The sequence below is a fragment of the Temnothorax curvispinosus genome, unplaced genomic scaffold (genome assembly GCF_003070985.1).
Source record: "Temnothorax curvispinosus isolate PA1 unplaced genomic scaffold, ASM307098v1 QBEX01013419.1, whole genome shotgun sequence".
Classification (NCBI taxonomy): Eukaryota; Metazoa; Arthropoda; class Insecta; order Hymenoptera; family Formicidae; genus Temnothorax; species Temnothorax curvispinosus.
In genome coordinates, this window is record NW_020223199.1 from 65,103 (window position 1) to 81,600 (window position 16,498).

Sequence of the window (16,498 nt, forward strand, 5' to 3'; positions counted from 1 at the left end):
CAAAGCACGCCATCGCGCCAGTGGCTTTGCCAGTAATGTCACTAATCGACTAATGTCAGTCATCCGTCGACCGTGCGCGATTATAGAAACCGCGCAATGCGCACCTTCTCGTTATTGTTAATAATTATATTTCGCGATGCAAAATGACGACTCTTATTTTCAAAGATTAATCGCACCGACTAGACTCACCGAACACGAGAACGTCGGCTTCCGGCTCGAGTAGGCTTCCTCTCTCTCGCGTACATATTTCATCATATTAAATATGTCGCTTGCTGTAAAGAGTACACATATATGTAGAGAGAACGCTAATTTTCATTTTTCACTTGTTGGAAATAATTTTTCCTAATCTGTTGTATCAGTTGTATGTATAAATGTGATATGTCGCTGCGGAAATAATTTATAATCGCAAGCGGTATTTGTGTCAGAGGTGGATTCTATTGCGCTCCAACAGCAACAAATCCGCGTGTTTCTACAAACAAATTTATATTCAACCATACTCAACGAGAGAAAATTATTTCGCCGCGATATCGAATACGTTATTACGTTAACCGCATTAACATTAGCAAAGTTTGATATCGTTTTCGCGTCGAATTTGCGACATTAGCTGCACGTGCGCTACGACAGGACAGGTCACGTCATCCTTGTCTTATTTTCCACTTGCGCGTCAAATACGAATGTATGGCGTATGCATATGTACTTACGTCTTTGACGATTGTCGCGTGGGGCATTGTCTTATTGTGAGAAAGGAGGAAATGGGAAATGGGAACTAGTCAACTAGGTGACCAGTGAGTGACGCATGACGCGCGCAATTTGGCAGGAACTGGGAACTGTCGTGTAGAGTTTTCGGTCGCGCGAGTTAGTAATCGGCACGCATATCCTATCTCGCCGCTGGAATCCTCATATGTCTGTCAACGTGGCTCCCCAACACCGTCCAACACCTCGGGGCCGGGGCCTCGGCCTCGGATCGCTTTGCGAGCGAGCGAGCGCGTCGGCATGACGAGAGTGTCCCGTCCCACTGTCTCAGCTGGACCAAAATATCACCGGCGCGCGGCGTGGCGCGGCGCGGCGACCGGCGAGTGGTGGCCAGGGATCCAGGTCCGAGTGTGCCGACACCCGGCCACCCGCTCTTAATCTTTTTCTCAAGAAAAACCTTAGCGCGAGGCCGGCGCCGCGGCGCGGCGAGGCCATTTTTGACCCTTTGACAAATCAAATCATTCGCATTCGATTATTCTCATCTCAAGCTCATTTTAGAATGTAGCGATTGGCGATCCGCTACTCGGAACGTTATTGCGGATCGCCACACAAATATAACAATCAAATTACACGTAAATGTCCCGAATTCGCTACGTGCATTCGTCGTTCGAGACGCGAGTTCGGCGAGCGGCGAGTTGCCAATTAAGTATCTGAAATATAAGCTCTTTATTCTAACAACTCTCTAAAACGAACTTACGTCTGACGTTCATGTGGCACGACCAGACTGCAACTTTTCGCATCGGATTGCATCTTTGCATCTCCAAACAGTCCAAACTCCAAACCAAATTTGATTGTGAAACACATTTACACATTTCGAAAACTTTTAGCTGAGCCACTGCTTAGCTTTCCAGCTGACGATTTCTAATTCGCTTAATATGTAAATCGACTCGCTGGCGCGAGGCGGCGCTGCGCAGCGCTGCGAGACGCGTGACGCACGCGCGGCAGCAGGTATGGCAGGTATCGTATCATGTGTTCATGTGTCAGTAACGTTCTACGTGGTTCGTGGTTCTACCACCTACGCCACTGTCGCCACTCGATCAGGCAGAAGGTAAATAATCTCCAAGTGCAGGCAAGGCAAGTGCAGGACGTGCAGGTACATACATAGAAAATAGATATATCATCATATGCCTGGCGCCTGGCCCCACCTGGCCCCGAGGTCGCGTTCAACGGATTTGCGACAAATGATCAAATATTTCTTACCCTCGTTAAATGTTGACGAGTAAGCTTGGGCTGATATTGAGCGAGAATTCCGTTACATAACCTCACGCGGGAAGATTGTATGCAGCGCGACTTGATCGACATGAGTAAGTACCGATGTAAATATGTACCTCGTCCTATTATTATATATTTACAAAATAGAAAATTGTCAAAGCAGACAACTGCTTAACAAATGTTTCCACTCGTTTATCCAGATCCTTGTGTCATTCTCATTCGTGTGTCAATTTCACTCCTTCACAGATTCCATTACGGACAGTCCAGGCTCTAAAGCTCTCGAAGCCGCTAAAAATATCAAGGATCTGGCTGTATTCAAGAAGCCTGTCGGATCTGTTAAGAGGAGCAGGAGTACCCGACCAAAGATCTTAGACGAGGACACATATATTGAAAAAATGAGCGAAATAATACAAAAGGACTTCTTTCCGCACCTGGAAAAGCTACAAGCGCAAAATCAGTATCTAGACGCTTTAGAGCAGAACGATATGAAGAGAATGCGAGAGCTGTACGCCAAGTATAGCTCCGGTCGACCCGTCACTGAAAGGCCGGTCAGTCCGGCGACTTTCGAAACCCCGTTGCGCAAAACTGAGTCGGACGACGCGCCCGCGTCCGCGCCTGCACCCACGCCACACCCCTCTGAAGCATCGTCTCGAGAAACCGTCGTCGAGTCTGTAAAGAGGAATGATAAAACCGGAATCGAAAGTAAAACAGGCCTGGACGATTATTTGAGCACTCACACGAGCGAAGACAACGCTAGTTTCGAAGAGATGATGGTCGAGGCTGAAAATAAACGTAAGCTCAAGTTCGCCTGGCTTTACGAGGCGGAGGACAAGTCGAAGGCGTGGCTCGCTATCGGCGGACCCACCGCCGACCACCATCGTCCAAGTGACGACGTCCCGGGCCCAGCTGTCCAAGACTCGAATCGCAGACCTAAACAAGTGGACAGTTGGGCTTACAAGAATAAAAATTACATTATGTACATTCCTGATGGGGTGGAACTTACGGCGGAAGAGAAGATAGAATTGGCCAAGAAGAAACAAACTATAATGCACGAGAATACGAGATTGCGAGCGAACCCGTTTAACGAGCGACAAAACAAAGAGACGATCGACGAGCTGGCCAAGTCGCAGTCTAGAGCTAACGACGGCAAGATTGGCGTAGATGGCAAAGAGGTTGTCAGAAACGCCACGCCACGAGTGAATGGTTTTAGTTTTGTGGCGACGCCAAGTCCGAGACCGGGAGAGTGCGAGAGCCCGTTGATGACGTGGGGTCAGATCGAGGGGACACCCTTCCGATTGGACGGTGGGGACACCCCGTTATTGAGGACGAGTCAGGGACCTTCTTTCAGAATAGCGGAACCGCCGAAAAGAGAGCAGCTGGCGTTGCAATTGGCTGAGAAGGCTGGTGAGAGACACAGAGATCGAAAGAACAAAGCCTTGGAAGCAGCTCGAAAATCATTAGCCACGTAAGCGATTAGTGATATTTCACATGATATATACCATACCTACATATATTAGGAAATAGGAATATCTTGGAAATAAATGTTGCATTAATTTTATGTGCGATGCATCAAAGTTGACGAGCAACTGTATTCTTTCCAGTCCGTCACCGAGATCGACCATAGACCGTCTGAGCACTATGTCTCCCGCGGCAAGAAGATTAGCGACTCAGAAACTCCGGATATCGAGTACGCCGTCCCCTCGGCGAACGCCATCGGCCAGGACTCCGTCCGTGGGCATCAAGACACCTAACGCGGCGCCACGCGCGATCGACCCGGACGATAAGGAAGCTACTTGTCAAAAGTCGGAAACTAATGCCACGCGGATACAAGGGCCCGTACTCACCGATAACTTACTCAATCTACCTCTGCAACGACAACGAGCATCAGATTTCTTTAACAAATGAGAACTTTTGTATCCTTTTGTAAAATGTACATATGTATATAATAGAAAGGTCACGTGAGATAATAGAGACGCGTTCCAAGTTCGAACGACATACATCATATCGATATATAACGACACGTATCGAACTTGTCTGTCTATATTAATATTAAGGAGGATTAAGCAATCCGTATATGTATATATTTATTGTAAATGATATAAATGATTAATTATAGAGTTTTTAATGTAATATAATACGATTATTTAACGAGGCTCCTTTAAGTCGTATCGAGTCTTATCGAATGAACGTTGCTAGTCCTGTTACGAGTTATACGGACAATTGTGTTATGTCTACAATTACTTTTTACCACATTTGATTTCAAAACTTCCTATCTGATTTCCTATATTTTTGTACAAATTATTAATTGTATCTTGTTTTTTTCTTTAAATAGATTAGTCGAAGGGAAATGCAAAATGTTCGGTTTCGATAGGCTCTCTCTCTCGAAGTCTAACGACATGGATTCACAACTATGGATCAATTTTCAAAATATCGTGTATCAGATGTGTGGAAAATGAAATATGTATTTTATGATACTGCACCTAGTTTTACAAAATACAGTAGATTTCTTTCTCTTCAGATTTTTTTTCTCGTGAAATTACCCCGACATGTTCTCCCGATATTATTTTCCTTATGTAAGTTTTCTCTCACTTGTGAATTCGCGATATGTGTTTGTCCACTCAAAAATGTACATAGTAAAAACTACGAGAAAGGGAGGAGCGCTTGGCCGCGCGAATCGCGATCGATGACCTTGATCTTCCTCTTGTCATTTATGGGCGGAAACCCATATTCCGTCCTCGCTCTTATCCTGGTGGCTCTCCGTTTCGTTTATTATTAATCAAAAATACGGAAATAAAATTAAGTCAATCGGACGCTTCCTCTACAACAGAGCAGATGATTACAATGTCTTTCTCTTTCTCTATCTCCTTCCTTTTCCCTCCTTTTCCCTCCCTCTCCTCTCTCTCTCTCTCTCTCTCTCTCTCTCTCTCTCTCGACGAGTGAAACTATAAAACGCGGTTTTTTACGCAGTTTATTGGGACAGGCGAATTCAGGAAGTGACAATAAAGTCATAATAAATTTCCCGTATAAACGCAGCAACAGGAAGTATTCGGGCATATCCAAGTCGCTCAAACAGTCATTGTTGATTGATTACAAAATCGCCACGCTCGCCAAAGAGCCTGGCGACTTGTCATATAAATGTAACGTCAGGAAGAAGAAGAGGAGAATAAGGAGAGAGAGTATTATCGTTGAGACAGATATGAGGTCCTCTTTGATCGTAGGAGTCGCCTTGCTCCTGACGCTAGCGACTCCGTCCATCGTCCAGGCTCGCAAATCAGGAGAAACATGTGGAAATTTAGGCCCAGGTACGTGTACTGTATTCCGCAAATCGCACAAAAATTGACATCACCTTCCATTTCAATCTTTTTATTTCGCTATTTCGCTATTTCGCGCGACGCAATATCTCAAGTGCTTGGAATGTCTTTTCGAGACAGCCAGACAGCTGGAGCGGCAAAGACTTTTATTACTATTAAGACTATATAATTACTTTTGTAATTTACTCTCATTATCAAATCATTAATGTCCTTATGTCCTTATACTTAAATGTAAACCCGGCATCGATACGGCATTGACGGGATCGGTACGGGGGAAGAGATTCGATTATGTCATTAATCGTATGTTGAATTTTTCCAACTAGGCATCAACGCGTGCAAATGCGGGGAGATAGTGGTGAAAGCAGCCAAGGTTCAAAAGCCGCTGTTGTACGCGTCGCCGGAAGCGATCAACGAAGCTGCAGTAGCACGCGAAGCGGTTGGAAGACTGTCCGTGGAGTCTTTTCCAAATTATAAGTCATACGCCAGCGGAGGAACGTTCAGCGGTAGCAGCGGCAGCAGCTTTAGTTCTTCAAGCTCCTCGTCTTCCGTCGGAGTTCTTGGGGGACTGATCGGCGGAAGCAAAGCTTATTCACTCTTCAGCCCTGACAAAGTTACCTCTAGTTGTGGCTGCGGAAAGACTTCCGAATCTCTGCAAATCCGCGATATCCTGTCCTCGAATGTCGAAGGAAAAGTCGTGCCCAGGTATCTCATCATCTCACGTCATCTCGATTATTTTACGTCAGATATTACAAACGTTCTCTTCACCGTTATAATCAATTTAATCAAATGTGATTCGTTGATTCGACAGTTTTCCACCGATTGGCGATCTGTGTTACCCGGGGAGTAGTCCACGTAGCGATAAATTCCAGGTGACCACCAAAGTGACCCCGGCATATCCTGGCAAAATCAAATGCGTCCCCCCAATCCCTTACGAGGTTTGCGTTCAAATACTCAATGGACAGATCGACGAGGCCGGATTGAGAAAACTCGGCTTGGCGACCGGTGGAAACTTGGGCAAATACATCTCTAACGACGTAAGCGGGGCGGCTACGCAGGGCGGATTTTACGGGAGTCTCGGAGGATACGGAGGGTACGCGGGCGTGGGTTCCAGCGCAAGCTCGACCGCAGGCTCATCCGCGTACGGTGGATACGGTGGCTATGGTGGCTACGGTGGCTACGGATCGTACACGGGTGGTGCCGGCACGATCGGACAATCGAACTCCAGAACGAGCGTCGTAACGTCGAGCAACGGAGGGTCGGCCGCGAGCTATAGATCTAGCTGCGAGTCTAACGATTTTGGCGATGAATCAGGTACGTATCAGTACTTCCCTAATTTCTCCCTTCCCTAATTTCGCATATCTACTCTACGATTAGTACGGTAGTGGCCCGGTAGTTAGGTGGTAGAGGCCAGGCCTCTTCTGCCTTTTCTTTAATTTTCCCGTCTACTAAGCTAACAATAAGACGAGTTGTGCTCGCGCGAGACACGCGCGAATTAATATTATAATAGTTAATTATATATTAACATAACGATTAAACTCCGATTATGCTCCAAACAAATTATGATTCGCCCTTACAATTAGTCGTCACTCTCGAGCTCTTAACCGCTCTCTATCGCTTTAATTCAAATATATCCTATAAACGACAATACTACAATAATTCAGTCAGTTAAATTTGATAAGATCGAGATAAACGTTTCAGAGTTCTCCGAGGACTATTCGTACCCCCGGCTGCCAGCGGATCCGGTCTCGGTCACCTTGGCGTACAAAAATCTCTTTCCGCATACCGTATACTACAACAACAGAAGGACATTCGTGCCGGAAGACAAGCTGGCGTTCGGCCACCGAACTGTGCCGACCGAATCAACGCCCGGCAAGAAGGTCGCGGACGTTCCCGAGGAGAAGCTTCAGACTCTCGACAAACCCGTCGTCGAATTGAAGCCAGTGTCCCCGGTTCCCGTCACCGTTGGCGTTTACGACGAGCACGAGGAAGCAAAGTTGGCGGAGCTCGAGGCCATCGAGCGCGAAAGGATAAATCAGGAGCAGATCGTCCAGCGGCAGCAAGAGAACTTGATTACGTACGGGTAAGGGTTGAAAAAGGGAGCGGGACATCTCTTCCGCGGCATCTTATTAGATTAAACAATGCTATGCTCAGGAGGTGTAACATTACCTTACCATTTACCTTAGCATTTTTTCTCGCAACACGGAAATGCCTGTCTCTTCACTTGGAATTTCCAGATCTGAGATTGATACGACATTTCGACATTTTCACCCAATTGGTCATTTCGCGCGTGAGCATAGTTTCCGAAACTATTGTACCGTTCGATTTCGAAAAAATCAAATTTAGATCCGCAATCTCGCTGCTAAACTCGAATCTCCTATCACAATGTTCGTTGTTTAAACAAGTTGTGAATTAGAGCGCAACGATACGCAAGCGTAATATCCAAGAACGAAAACACGCATTATCCGTAGAGTGCGCGAGTGCTGCTTAGAGAGTTGCTTTTAAGTATATTATATAATTCTATATCTAATATATATCGAGCAAATACTTGCGGAATATCTATGTATTTCGGCGAACAATCGATTTTAGAGATCTAGGATACGCGCCAATCAACCGAGTGCCGACGGGGAGGTCCTTCGCGGCGGGCCCTACAAGCGTGTTCAATGCGGAAAACGATGTCGAAGCGGATTGCGGTCCGGTAGGACCACCAGACCCCGATTACGTTCCTGGCAGTATCGTGATCGACCGAGAACTCGTGGAGAACGAAGGTGAGGTCGAGGCTGACGTCCCGAGAAACAGCCAAGGTTCAGAGGTGTACGTTCGTCACTACGCAGGCGACGAAACTAGCGACGAGGAGGACGACAGCGACGACTCCACGTCCGGCATATTCGCTAGGTTGAGAAGCGTCGCCCGGAAATACGGTCCCCGATGTGGAGCTCCCTTGTGATCTTTCGAGAAATGTGAAACGCGTGGCGAAAGGACTCCCCTCATTGACGATTCGTGACTATCGAGAGGAATCTCGATTCTTCTGAGAAACGCGAAGACCTGGACACCCTCGAATATTACCCTAGTCTCAGTTCTGTGTCTTTGTGATGTTATTATTCTTAAGATAATATATAGCAGTTGTGCGACAGTTAAATCGTTGATTTCATTACACGATTCCTAATTATCCTTATTTTTTCTTTCACACAGAGAATTATATATATATATAATATGGAGATGTACACATATGTCGTTACCTGCTGTATACGTATACGGTCCAACGAGCCATGTGCATGTGTGTGTGTGTCCAAATAAATAGCGAGAATGAGAAAAGATACAACTTGAAATTAAAACCGGAAATTGCGATTTGTACATATGTGTATATACAATTTAATGTAGCGCATTTTAATTGCAAGCAGTAATTACACAGATATAAGACATAATTTGAGATATATAATTGTAAAAATTAAATTACTTTATTTTCATTCTATCCGAAATTTTGGCAAATTTTGTTAAATTTGATTGAAAATTAGAGAAATCGTTGTGATAAATCATTATAGCAAACTTTAAATACGTCTAATAAAGTTCTCCTATCTAACTTGAAAAACTTGACGGAAAGACTTTTATCAAACAAAATTTCTAAACTATTTCTACTTTATACTTCTATAAATTATATTTCTACTTTATTACTTACTTCTTTTAGCACTATTTTAGAATATATCAAATATTACTACACAACTGAACAAAGTTCTTATTTTGTAGAAATAATCTTATTTATAGCAAAAAAAGATTTATGATAATGATTGTACAGCATTAAAAATTTTTATGATAATAAAAGGTTCGTCCAGGCAACTTGTTAAAGTTCTAACGGCTTTCCGTCTATAGTGTCTACGAAGCGCGGAAAAGATTTATAATCTCCCTTCAACTTCCTTGGCGAAAACACGACCGTCAGCACGTCATAAAATGTTTCAGACGGGAAAAGGGAAGCACCACATGGTGATGCACGATGATCGCCACGAAGGAAACATAATGTATCTCCGAGAGAGCGGCGCGGCGCACCGCGCAGCGGGCCTCTCGCGTGCGCCGTGCACCGTACGGTAGCTATTTAAAGATGCTCTACGAGTTGAGTTCAAGCGCTTCTCTTCTCTTCTTTCTTCGCGAGCGCGTGCAAAATTTACGATCCATACGCATCGGACTGATTTATTTCATTTACATACGTGGCATAAATTACAAGTGGCGAGGCGAACGAAACGACTGCGAGCGAATAAGATATTCATTTATGATGTATGTAAGTGACAGGATGCATGATATATCGTTTAAATACATACTCGTATAAATTCTATGTCGATATATCTAATAAATTATACGTTATACAAATATCCTTGTCGTGATCAGCTTGAATATCTCTCTTACTTTCCGTGACGTAAAAATATAATATATTTGAGAGAGAGAGAGAGAGAAAAAAAAAGAAGCTTGCTTTTTTCCCAAGAAGGCATATATTCTCATAGAATTAAGAAGAGATATATATCCTTCATTCGAAATGTCAATACTGGTGTCCAATTCTTTTCTAATTGTAAGTCGACAATGATCTTTTCAGCATAAATCAGTTCTTCTTATAAGAGTATTAAGTTAAGACTATCCAAGAGTGAATAATATATGATAGATTGCAATTTTGTTTTTTATTTTAACATATACTTTGACATAAAATAATCTCTGACAACGTATTGATTGAGTTTTATAAGTTTTATAAGAGACAAAAATCGACTTGTGTAACGACTGCGACAAGTGCTTTTTTTGTTGCAATTATATATGTAATTCTTTTAAACTAGTCTATTCTCTTCCTCCGGCTGTTTCTGTTTAAAGTGTTTGGGAAACAATTTAATACTAATGAGAAGATTACATGAATCTGAAGATTCATTACATGGAATGGATCTATAATAAAATAATATTATATATAAGTATATATTGAACGTAGTTTATATATTATGTATATCTAATTGTAAATTTTCATATAATATATATTCATATGTTATATGATTAGTAATAAATAATTAGCATAGCGTGGCGTAATCAATGTAATCATCTTTCATTCGTGACGATATAATCTTGCCTAGTAAACAAGATGATTTTTGTGATCTGCGTGACACAGGAAACGAGGAATCCCGCGTGGACACGCACCAAGTCAAGTATACGTGCCTACTCCACTTTTCGATCCAACTTGTCGGTCTCGCGGGACACGTAATAACGTGAGGTTATTATTTTTTGTTATTGTTACAATAAGTTTATCTGTGGTTACACCTAAACAGGAAATATTTCGTGGACTTGTCTTGAACGGAACCACTTCTATATCAGGAGTACGCGGTGTGTGCCGAGCACACACATCAGTTTAGGTTTCGTAAATCCTCGCGACGATGGCGGCGATACTTAAATTACAATCTTTTATCATTATCATCGTTTGTTTTCAGTCCAGGTTTTCTTATGGCTTTAAACTGCCATATGATGGAGCTAAAATAGTTACGTACGGCGAACCGTGTCAGCCACCGTGTTATCTGCCTGTTACAATCGAGGTATACACATAAGATACAATAATACATCTTATCCTTATCGCATTGTAGAGCAATTGACTCTTAGAGACAAATCGACGCGAATTATATTATTCAATTATCCAATTTGTTAAATATAATCAAGAATTACATATTTTAATTTTTGTCACGTACAACATTTCAAAGAACGTGCTGCAGCCCTTCCAAAATAACATACATCTATTCTACTATTTTATTTTGTTCATCGTATATATATTGTATAATATCGCCATTCCCATGGCAGTGAATCGTTGTTCAGCGAATAAGTATAATACCGCAAAATAATTTATAGGAACCTGCAAAGCCTGATGTGACAGAATCGGTTTTATCCGAATCCTACACCTATCAACCGCTAAAATTAAATTATCGAATGATCTCCACTGAACCGATCCAAAATTATCAACCGCAAGCGGAATATCCAATTGTCGTACAAGTACCTCAGGTTTCTCAACCCTTGGTTGAGGAAGTAATCACGCCGGATCCTTTTCGAGGAAAATCCTACACGTACAACATCCAGACTCTACCACCTCCGTCCGTGCCGACCTCGAGGAGATATGATTTTGATTTTCAAGTACCACCTTCTTCACCAACTTCGTAAGCATCCTAAGATTTCTCTTTTACTTTTATGTTAAATTTAAAAGAACAAATTCCGTTTACACAGTCGAATTAATTTGTTATGTTATTTGTGATTTTATTTGCTAATCTGTTGCATCACTTTACTAATAAATCCTTTCCAAATAACAAGCGGAACATTATGTTTACTGGAGAAAAATGCCTTTTCGTCAAGTAATAATATTTATTTCTGTATTTCAGAACGGTGCCAAACGATACACCACAATCCGTTAAACTTTTGACTGGCCTTACTAGCAAAATTGACAGGGTTTTAATTCCTGCTTGCCAAGTGCCATCTTCTAGCTGCTGTAAGACTGATACGGCATGAAATTATTTATAGTTATTCTGATAACGCGGTATCTCTCATCGAACTTGAGAAATACATAGTGTATTCGACGAACAAATAAAAAAAATAAATAAAGAGATTTAAAAAAGATGATTTTGATCTTTAATAACCTTTTATCCCTATATTTTATTATATCTTACTCTCATGTCTTCATATATTGGATCTATTACATCCTCCCCCTTGCTATCTATACTAGCTTAAAATTTTCAAATCCTTCTTTGATAAATCACAATAAACAGTCTTCTTTTTAAATTCGTTTTATTTGACACTGTACACTTATTTGCACTAAAATTATAGCTAGACGCTTTTTCTTTTTTTTTTTTTTTTTTTTATTTAACCTGATTTACGTACTTGTGTTACATAATAAAAATGTAATAAAAGAACCAGTTCAAAATAACAACAAAATAATGTAATAAATTTACATTACAAGCACAATACGAGTTGATTCTTAGTTATGAACAGAAGATATTATAATGACAGAAATTAAAATTCGTTAAATGCATGAATTTTTTAATTTTACTTAATTTACTAAATTTTACTAAATTTAATTATTTTGTAATGTTTGCAATATACATAATTACTTAATATGTCATTGATTGTTTTATTAAACAAAATTTATTCCATGAAATAATGCAAACAATAATAATATTTAAATTAGATAAGATATTTGTAAAAATGTGAGTAAATAATTTTTATATTTGCATGCGCGCGCGCGTGTGCGCGCGCACACACACACACACACACACAATTTCTTATTTTTGCGAGTTATTGAAAATTTGGCCAATTTGATGTGTGGAAAATAATCTATTATTTTCACCGATTCGTTAAATAATTTCTTTTTTATTTATATTAACTGTTTATTAAATATAATATAAATATAAAATTTACATCACATTTCTGACTAGAAACTTTTCATAAACATTTCTAATAAATAGTTTTTCATATCTCTAATACGTGTACACGTATACACGTAAACACGTAAATACGTATTTATATTCATATAAACGCTAATAGATGTAATAGATATTTACTGTAAATGTTTATACATGTACTATACTTCTTATACATTGCATATATGTAGATAGTACACGTGTGAAAAAAAATATATATATATAATATAAAGTAATATCGGTATACATTTCATTTCGTTGACAAAGAAAAATCATTCAGGATTATTGCACAAACATTGCACAAAAAATATCACGTTAACAACCTCTTGGGCCAATGTTGATGAATCGTGCTTCATTATAAAGCGAGTCGTCGATGAAATCATGGATAATCTCACGCGCATCAGAACGTATCTCAGTTGTCGATCGTCGTAATCTCCAGTGTTGTTTGATTCCATCACGATCTTCGTGCCGAATCTAGACACGATGATAATGATCCTGAGGGTATATGAAGCAGCCTGTTGCAGCTAGAGTCATCGAGTTTCCATCGAAACGCATCATGGCGAATACGAGTAACGTACTCGCGGCATTTGCCATCGTCTTTCTGGCCTCTTTGTCTTTAAGTTCGGTTTTCGCTAAACACAATTTGGATACCCTTAATACCTTTGAGAAGCGTCTCGACCACAAGTTACAACCACTTGTTCGCGAAAAGAGGCAGGAGAATCCGGAAGCAGAAGGGTTTCATCTGAAAAATAATAGTCCTTTGGAATTGGAAGAGGAACTGTCCGAGCCGAAACCCGTCTACGAGAGAAGAGCGGTCTACGCGGAAGAGGCAAAGGAGGTCGGCCAGACAGGCCAGAATGATGAGAGAGAGAAGGAGGAAGAAAGGGAACAGGAGAAACCGAATGCCGCGCCTGAAACGGTCAACGACATCGAAGAGGAAGAGCAAGATGCTCAGGTAATAATTAAAATATGCCATTCATTTGTTAGCGCGAATCGAAAAAAATGGAATGAATCGGAACGCGATATAGAGTAAGTCTAAAGTCCCTCTCTTCTTTCAGGATGATGTATTTTCGTACAGGAGTATGCACGATCTCATCCAAGCATTGATTCTCGCGGATGAGGAGGACATTGCTGAGAGACTGCAACAATTGCGAGAGGTAAAGGTAATTGATGGAAAGTTTCCAACATAGTCGCTATAGTCACTGCTACGCTACGCTATTACCTATGCAATGTACAATTTATTAAATTTAGCAAATTTATTTATTGAGAGATACTTGAAAAATTATTTTATTCATATTTAAACAATGGAAAAGAAAGATCGGAGAAAGAGAGAGAAAGAGAGACACGTGTAACAACGCTTTGCAACAAACATTTTAAAACTTAAAAATGTAACGAAATGGAGAGCCGCGATTAAAGGTAAGGGGTGTACATTTGTTTGCAGAATGCTACGAGATCCAAGACATCCAGCAATTTACTGAAACGTCAGGCAGTCGCGTCCGCGTCCGCATCCGCATCTGCAGCCGCGGCTGCACCGAGCGGCCTGCTCGGGGCGAATCTGTGGGACGTCGTCCCTCTGGTTGATCTAGATGCTCACTCTTGCGAAGTCGAGGCCTTCTCACACGGTCATTTGCACGTGTCAGGAACGATCGTGCACGAATTCTTTTGTGAACTGAGAAAATTCTGGCATTACGTCCTGATCGTCCTGCGGAACTTGAGGTCCGAGCTTACCCTGGGACCGCTGATAGCCGGAAACGTCGCCAGCGATGGCATCTCCGATCACTGGTTTCATCACACCTCACATATTCTCCACACCGTAATCAGAGAACCCCATCATCTGCTGATTCTGCCCGATATAATCCGAGATGCCGTACCATTCTCCAGTATCATCGGAGCCATTCACCGGGTCAGACAAGTCTTCTTCAAGGTGCTGCACTTTGGCCTCGATCTTATCCGCGGACACGTTCGTCACGTCTTCTCGCACTTGTTCTCTCATGGCACCTTGCATCTACGAGAAAGGCTGCATCACTTGCGAGGATTCGGCTCGAGCCTACCGCTGGAGGAGATAGTCGCGAACCCGATCGTATCTACAGCGGCGACTGCGACAGCGACGGCGACTGCATCCAGCGATGGCTCGATCATCGTTCCGGACTATCACAGATCATTGGCCGAAGTGCTGTCTTCGATCCGCGGCTTCTACGACGGCTACCACGCGTCTGGACTACGTCACCTGATTAGAACTGGCGTAAAGAGCTTCTCCGTGTCTTCGACGTTCTCCAGAATCCGCTCGTACTTGTCGAGAATACCTTTCCTTAGTCGCTTCGGGTGCGGAGTGGTCGAGCAGAGCACCACGGTGACGACATCCAGCGCATCCAGCGCATCGAGCTCCGTTAGTACCGGTGGTCCGGTGGTAAGCCCGGTGATAGAACCAACGATAGTCCCGGTAGCACCCGTCGTTCCTGTCGAGACCGAGACTGCGTCCGCCACCGCCACTGCCACCGCAACTGTCGCCGAGACGCAGACTCCGGTGTTATCCGCTGGACCGACGATAGTTCCCTCGGTCATTCCCTACGAATCGATCTCTTCAAACACGGCAGCTGCTGCGACAGCAACTGCAGCGGCGGCGGCGGCGGCGGCATCGCCGGTAGTTTCAGGCCTCCAGGCTACTGCGCCTCTGATACAACCGATACCCACTCTGTCCCCGACGATCCTTTCCAACACAATATCTGAAAGTAGTTCCGTGGCTGCAGCCGCATCCGCCTCCGCCTCCGCAGCCGCGGCCGCTCCCTCAACCGCGAACGTCGTTGGACGAGTTGGACAACCGCTCACCCTGTCGTCGCGTAGATACAGGCCTAGGCCGATCCTGTCCACTGTCGCACCCGCACCCGTAGCCGCAGCCGCGGCCGCAGCTGCGAGCGCGTCCGCTTCCACGGGCACGGGCCGCAGCACCCTGCTCGAGCCAGCTCGATATCGTGGACTCGATCTGGACATTGACCGTAGAATCAAGTATCCACTGACCCATTCGCGAATCTTGCCCGCCACCTCGTCAGCCGCCGCCGCCGCATCGGCTGCGACCTCCGTTTCCGACGGTTCTTTGTCGTCCGCCGCGGCCAGCAGTTCAACCAGCTCCGTTTCCCAGGGTGGCTTCAGCCTCGTCCTGCCCAGGGAGCAGATAGTTGGCGCTCTGGGTTACGACTACCTACTGCCGGGCGACGTGATCGCGGTCACCCTGAGGAACAAGTCGATTCTGTTTGGCCGCGTGCTAGACACCACCAGCCCGATCACATTCAGCTTCCTCAGGCCGAAACTGCGTGCCTCCTTGCTCCGCCACGGTGGACGGGTCTGGAATCTCCTGCCTAGAGACTTCAGGGATCCCGAGTGCGCCCGGAAATTCAACAATCCTCTACTCCTGCGTTACGGCCTTTAGATATCACGCGCTACACCTATCTCGTGCGACTAGTCCTCAATCATTATCGACTACCGAAATGTATAAAACAATTGTAAACGATTTCGATCGTGAATAAAGATGTGTCCTCTGAAATTGACTGCGCGCGTATAATTGATTCGTCGCTCCTTTCTCTTTGACACATAAATATAAATATATATATATATATATATATGTATATTTATTTTTATTTATAGATTTTCCACACACGTGTACAATCTACATATATGCAATGTATAAGAAGTATAAGTAGATGTATAAACATTTACAGTAAATATCTATTACATCTATTAGCGTTTATATGAATATAAATACGTATTTACGTGTGTTTACGTGTATACGTGTACACGTATTAGAGATATGAAAAACAA

The 16,498-nt window shown here is 43.1% G+C and overlaps 5 protein-coding genes across 7 annotated transcripts in view; 4 read left to right on the forward strand and 1 right to left on the reverse strand.

The window, feature by feature from the left end:
* The window catches only part of LOC112463541, a 6,744-nt gene extending 5,172 nt beyond the window's left edge, over positions 1-1,572 (reverse strand). Inside the window, exons 1-2 of one of the 3 annotated variants that reach the window (XR_003041805.1) lie at positions 702-999; positions 115-272 (exon numbers count right to left, since the gene is read on the reverse strand). Coding sequence is in view for 2 of the 3 variants with exons in the window: in XM_025029980.1 (XP_024885748.1) it covers positions 160-272; positions 1,451-1,565 (228 nt within the window). In the remaining variant the exon portion in view is untranslated. Of the gene's footprint in view, positions 1-114; positions 273-701; positions 1,000-1,450 lie in introns of those variants that run through there. The other 2 variants (XM_025029980.1, XM_025029979.1) reach the window with 2 other exon arrangements.
* A 236-nt stretch (positions 1,573-1,808) lies between these two features.
* LOC112463537 (splicing factor ESS-2 homolog) lies at positions 1,809-4,484 on the forward strand. Its single transcript, XM_025029974.1, has 3 exons — positions 1,809-2,057; positions 2,212-3,430; positions 3,567-4,484. Exons 1-3 carry the CDS (start codon positions 2,033-2,035, stop codon positions 3,868-3,870), a joined length of 1,548 nt encoding a protein of 515 aa, XP_024885742.1. The 5' UTR covers positions 1,809-2,032; the 3' UTR covers positions 3,871-4,484.
* A 638-nt stretch (positions 4,485-5,122) lies between these two features.
* On the forward strand, positions 5,123-8,412 carry LOC112463536. The gene is made up of 5 exons (XM_025029972.1): positions 5,123-5,267; positions 5,600-5,978; positions 6,085-6,587; positions 6,975-7,356; positions 7,863-8,412. Exons 1-5 carry the CDS (start codon positions 5,162-5,164, stop codon positions 8,218-8,220), a joined length of 1,728 nt encoding a protein of 575 aa, XP_024885740.1. The 5' UTR covers positions 5,123-5,161; the 3' UTR covers positions 8,221-8,412.
* Positions 8,413-10,626: 2,214 nt separating this feature from the next.
* On the forward strand, positions 10,627-11,885 carry LOC112463531. Its single transcript, XM_025029968.1, has 3 exons — positions 10,627-10,822; positions 11,130-11,431; positions 11,651-11,885. Exons 1-3 carry the CDS (start codon positions 10,667-10,669, stop codon positions 11,775-11,777), a joined length of 585 nt encoding a protein of 194 aa, XP_024885736.1. The 5' UTR covers positions 10,627-10,666; the 3' UTR covers positions 11,778-11,885.
* Positions 11,886-13,010: 1,125 nt separating this feature from the next.
* Positions 13,011-16,227, forward strand: LOC112463528. The gene is made up of 3 exons (XM_025029964.1): positions 13,011-13,640; positions 13,744-13,848; positions 14,127-16,227. The coding sequence occupies exons 1-3, from the start codon at positions 13,191-13,193 to the stop codon at positions 16,107-16,109; spliced, it is 2,538 nt and encodes an 845-aa protein (XP_024885732.1). The 5' UTR covers positions 13,011-13,190; the 3' UTR covers positions 16,110-16,227.
* The last annotated feature ends 271 nt before the right edge of the window (positions 16,228-16,498 follow it).

Coding starts and splice junctions, on each gene's coding strand:
- LOC112463531 (XM_025029968.1), top strand. CDS start 10,667: ATGGCGGCGATACTTAAATTACAATCTTTTATCATTATCATCGTTTGT. Junction 10,823..11,129: donor ATCTGCCTGTTACAATCGAG/GTATACACATAA, acceptor AATAATTTATAG/GAACCTGCAAAGCCTGATGT. Junction 11,432..11,650: donor CCACCTTCTTCACCAACTTC/GTAAGCATCCTA, acceptor TCTGTATTTCAG/AACGGTGCCAAACGATACAC.
- LOC112463528 (XM_025029964.1), top strand. CDS start 13,191: ATGAAGCAGCCTGTTGCAGCTAGAGTCATCGAGTTTCCATCGAAACGC. Junction 13,641..13,743: donor AGGAAGAGCAAGATGCTCAG/GTAATAATTAAA, acceptor CTCTTCTTTCAG/GATGATGTATTTTCGTACAG. Junction 13,849..14,126: donor AACAATTGCGAGAGGTAAAG/GTAATTGATGGA, acceptor ATTTGTTTGCAG/AATGCTACGAGATCCAAGAC.
- LOC112463537 (XM_025029974.1), top strand. CDS start 2,033: ATGCAGCGCGACTTGATCGACATGA. Junction 2,058..2,211: donor GCGCGACTTGATCGACATGA/GTAAGTACCGAT, acceptor ACTCCTTCACAG/ATTCCATTACGGACAGTCCA. Junction 3,431..3,566: donor GCTCGAAAATCATTAGCCAC/GTAAGCGATTAG, acceptor TATTCTTTCCAG/TCCGTCACCGAGATCGACCA.
- LOC112463536 (XM_025029972.1), top strand. CDS start 5,162: ATGAGGTCCTCTTTGATCGTAGGAGTCGCCTTGCTCCTGACGCTAGCG. Junction 5,979..6,084: donor GAAGGAAAAGTCGTGCCCAG/GTATCTCATCAT, acceptor TTGATTCGACAG/TTTTCCACCGATTGGCGATC. Junction 7,357..7,862: donor GAGAACTTGATTACGTACGG/GTAAGGGTTGAA, acceptor AATCGATTTTAG/AGATCTAGGATACGCGCCAA.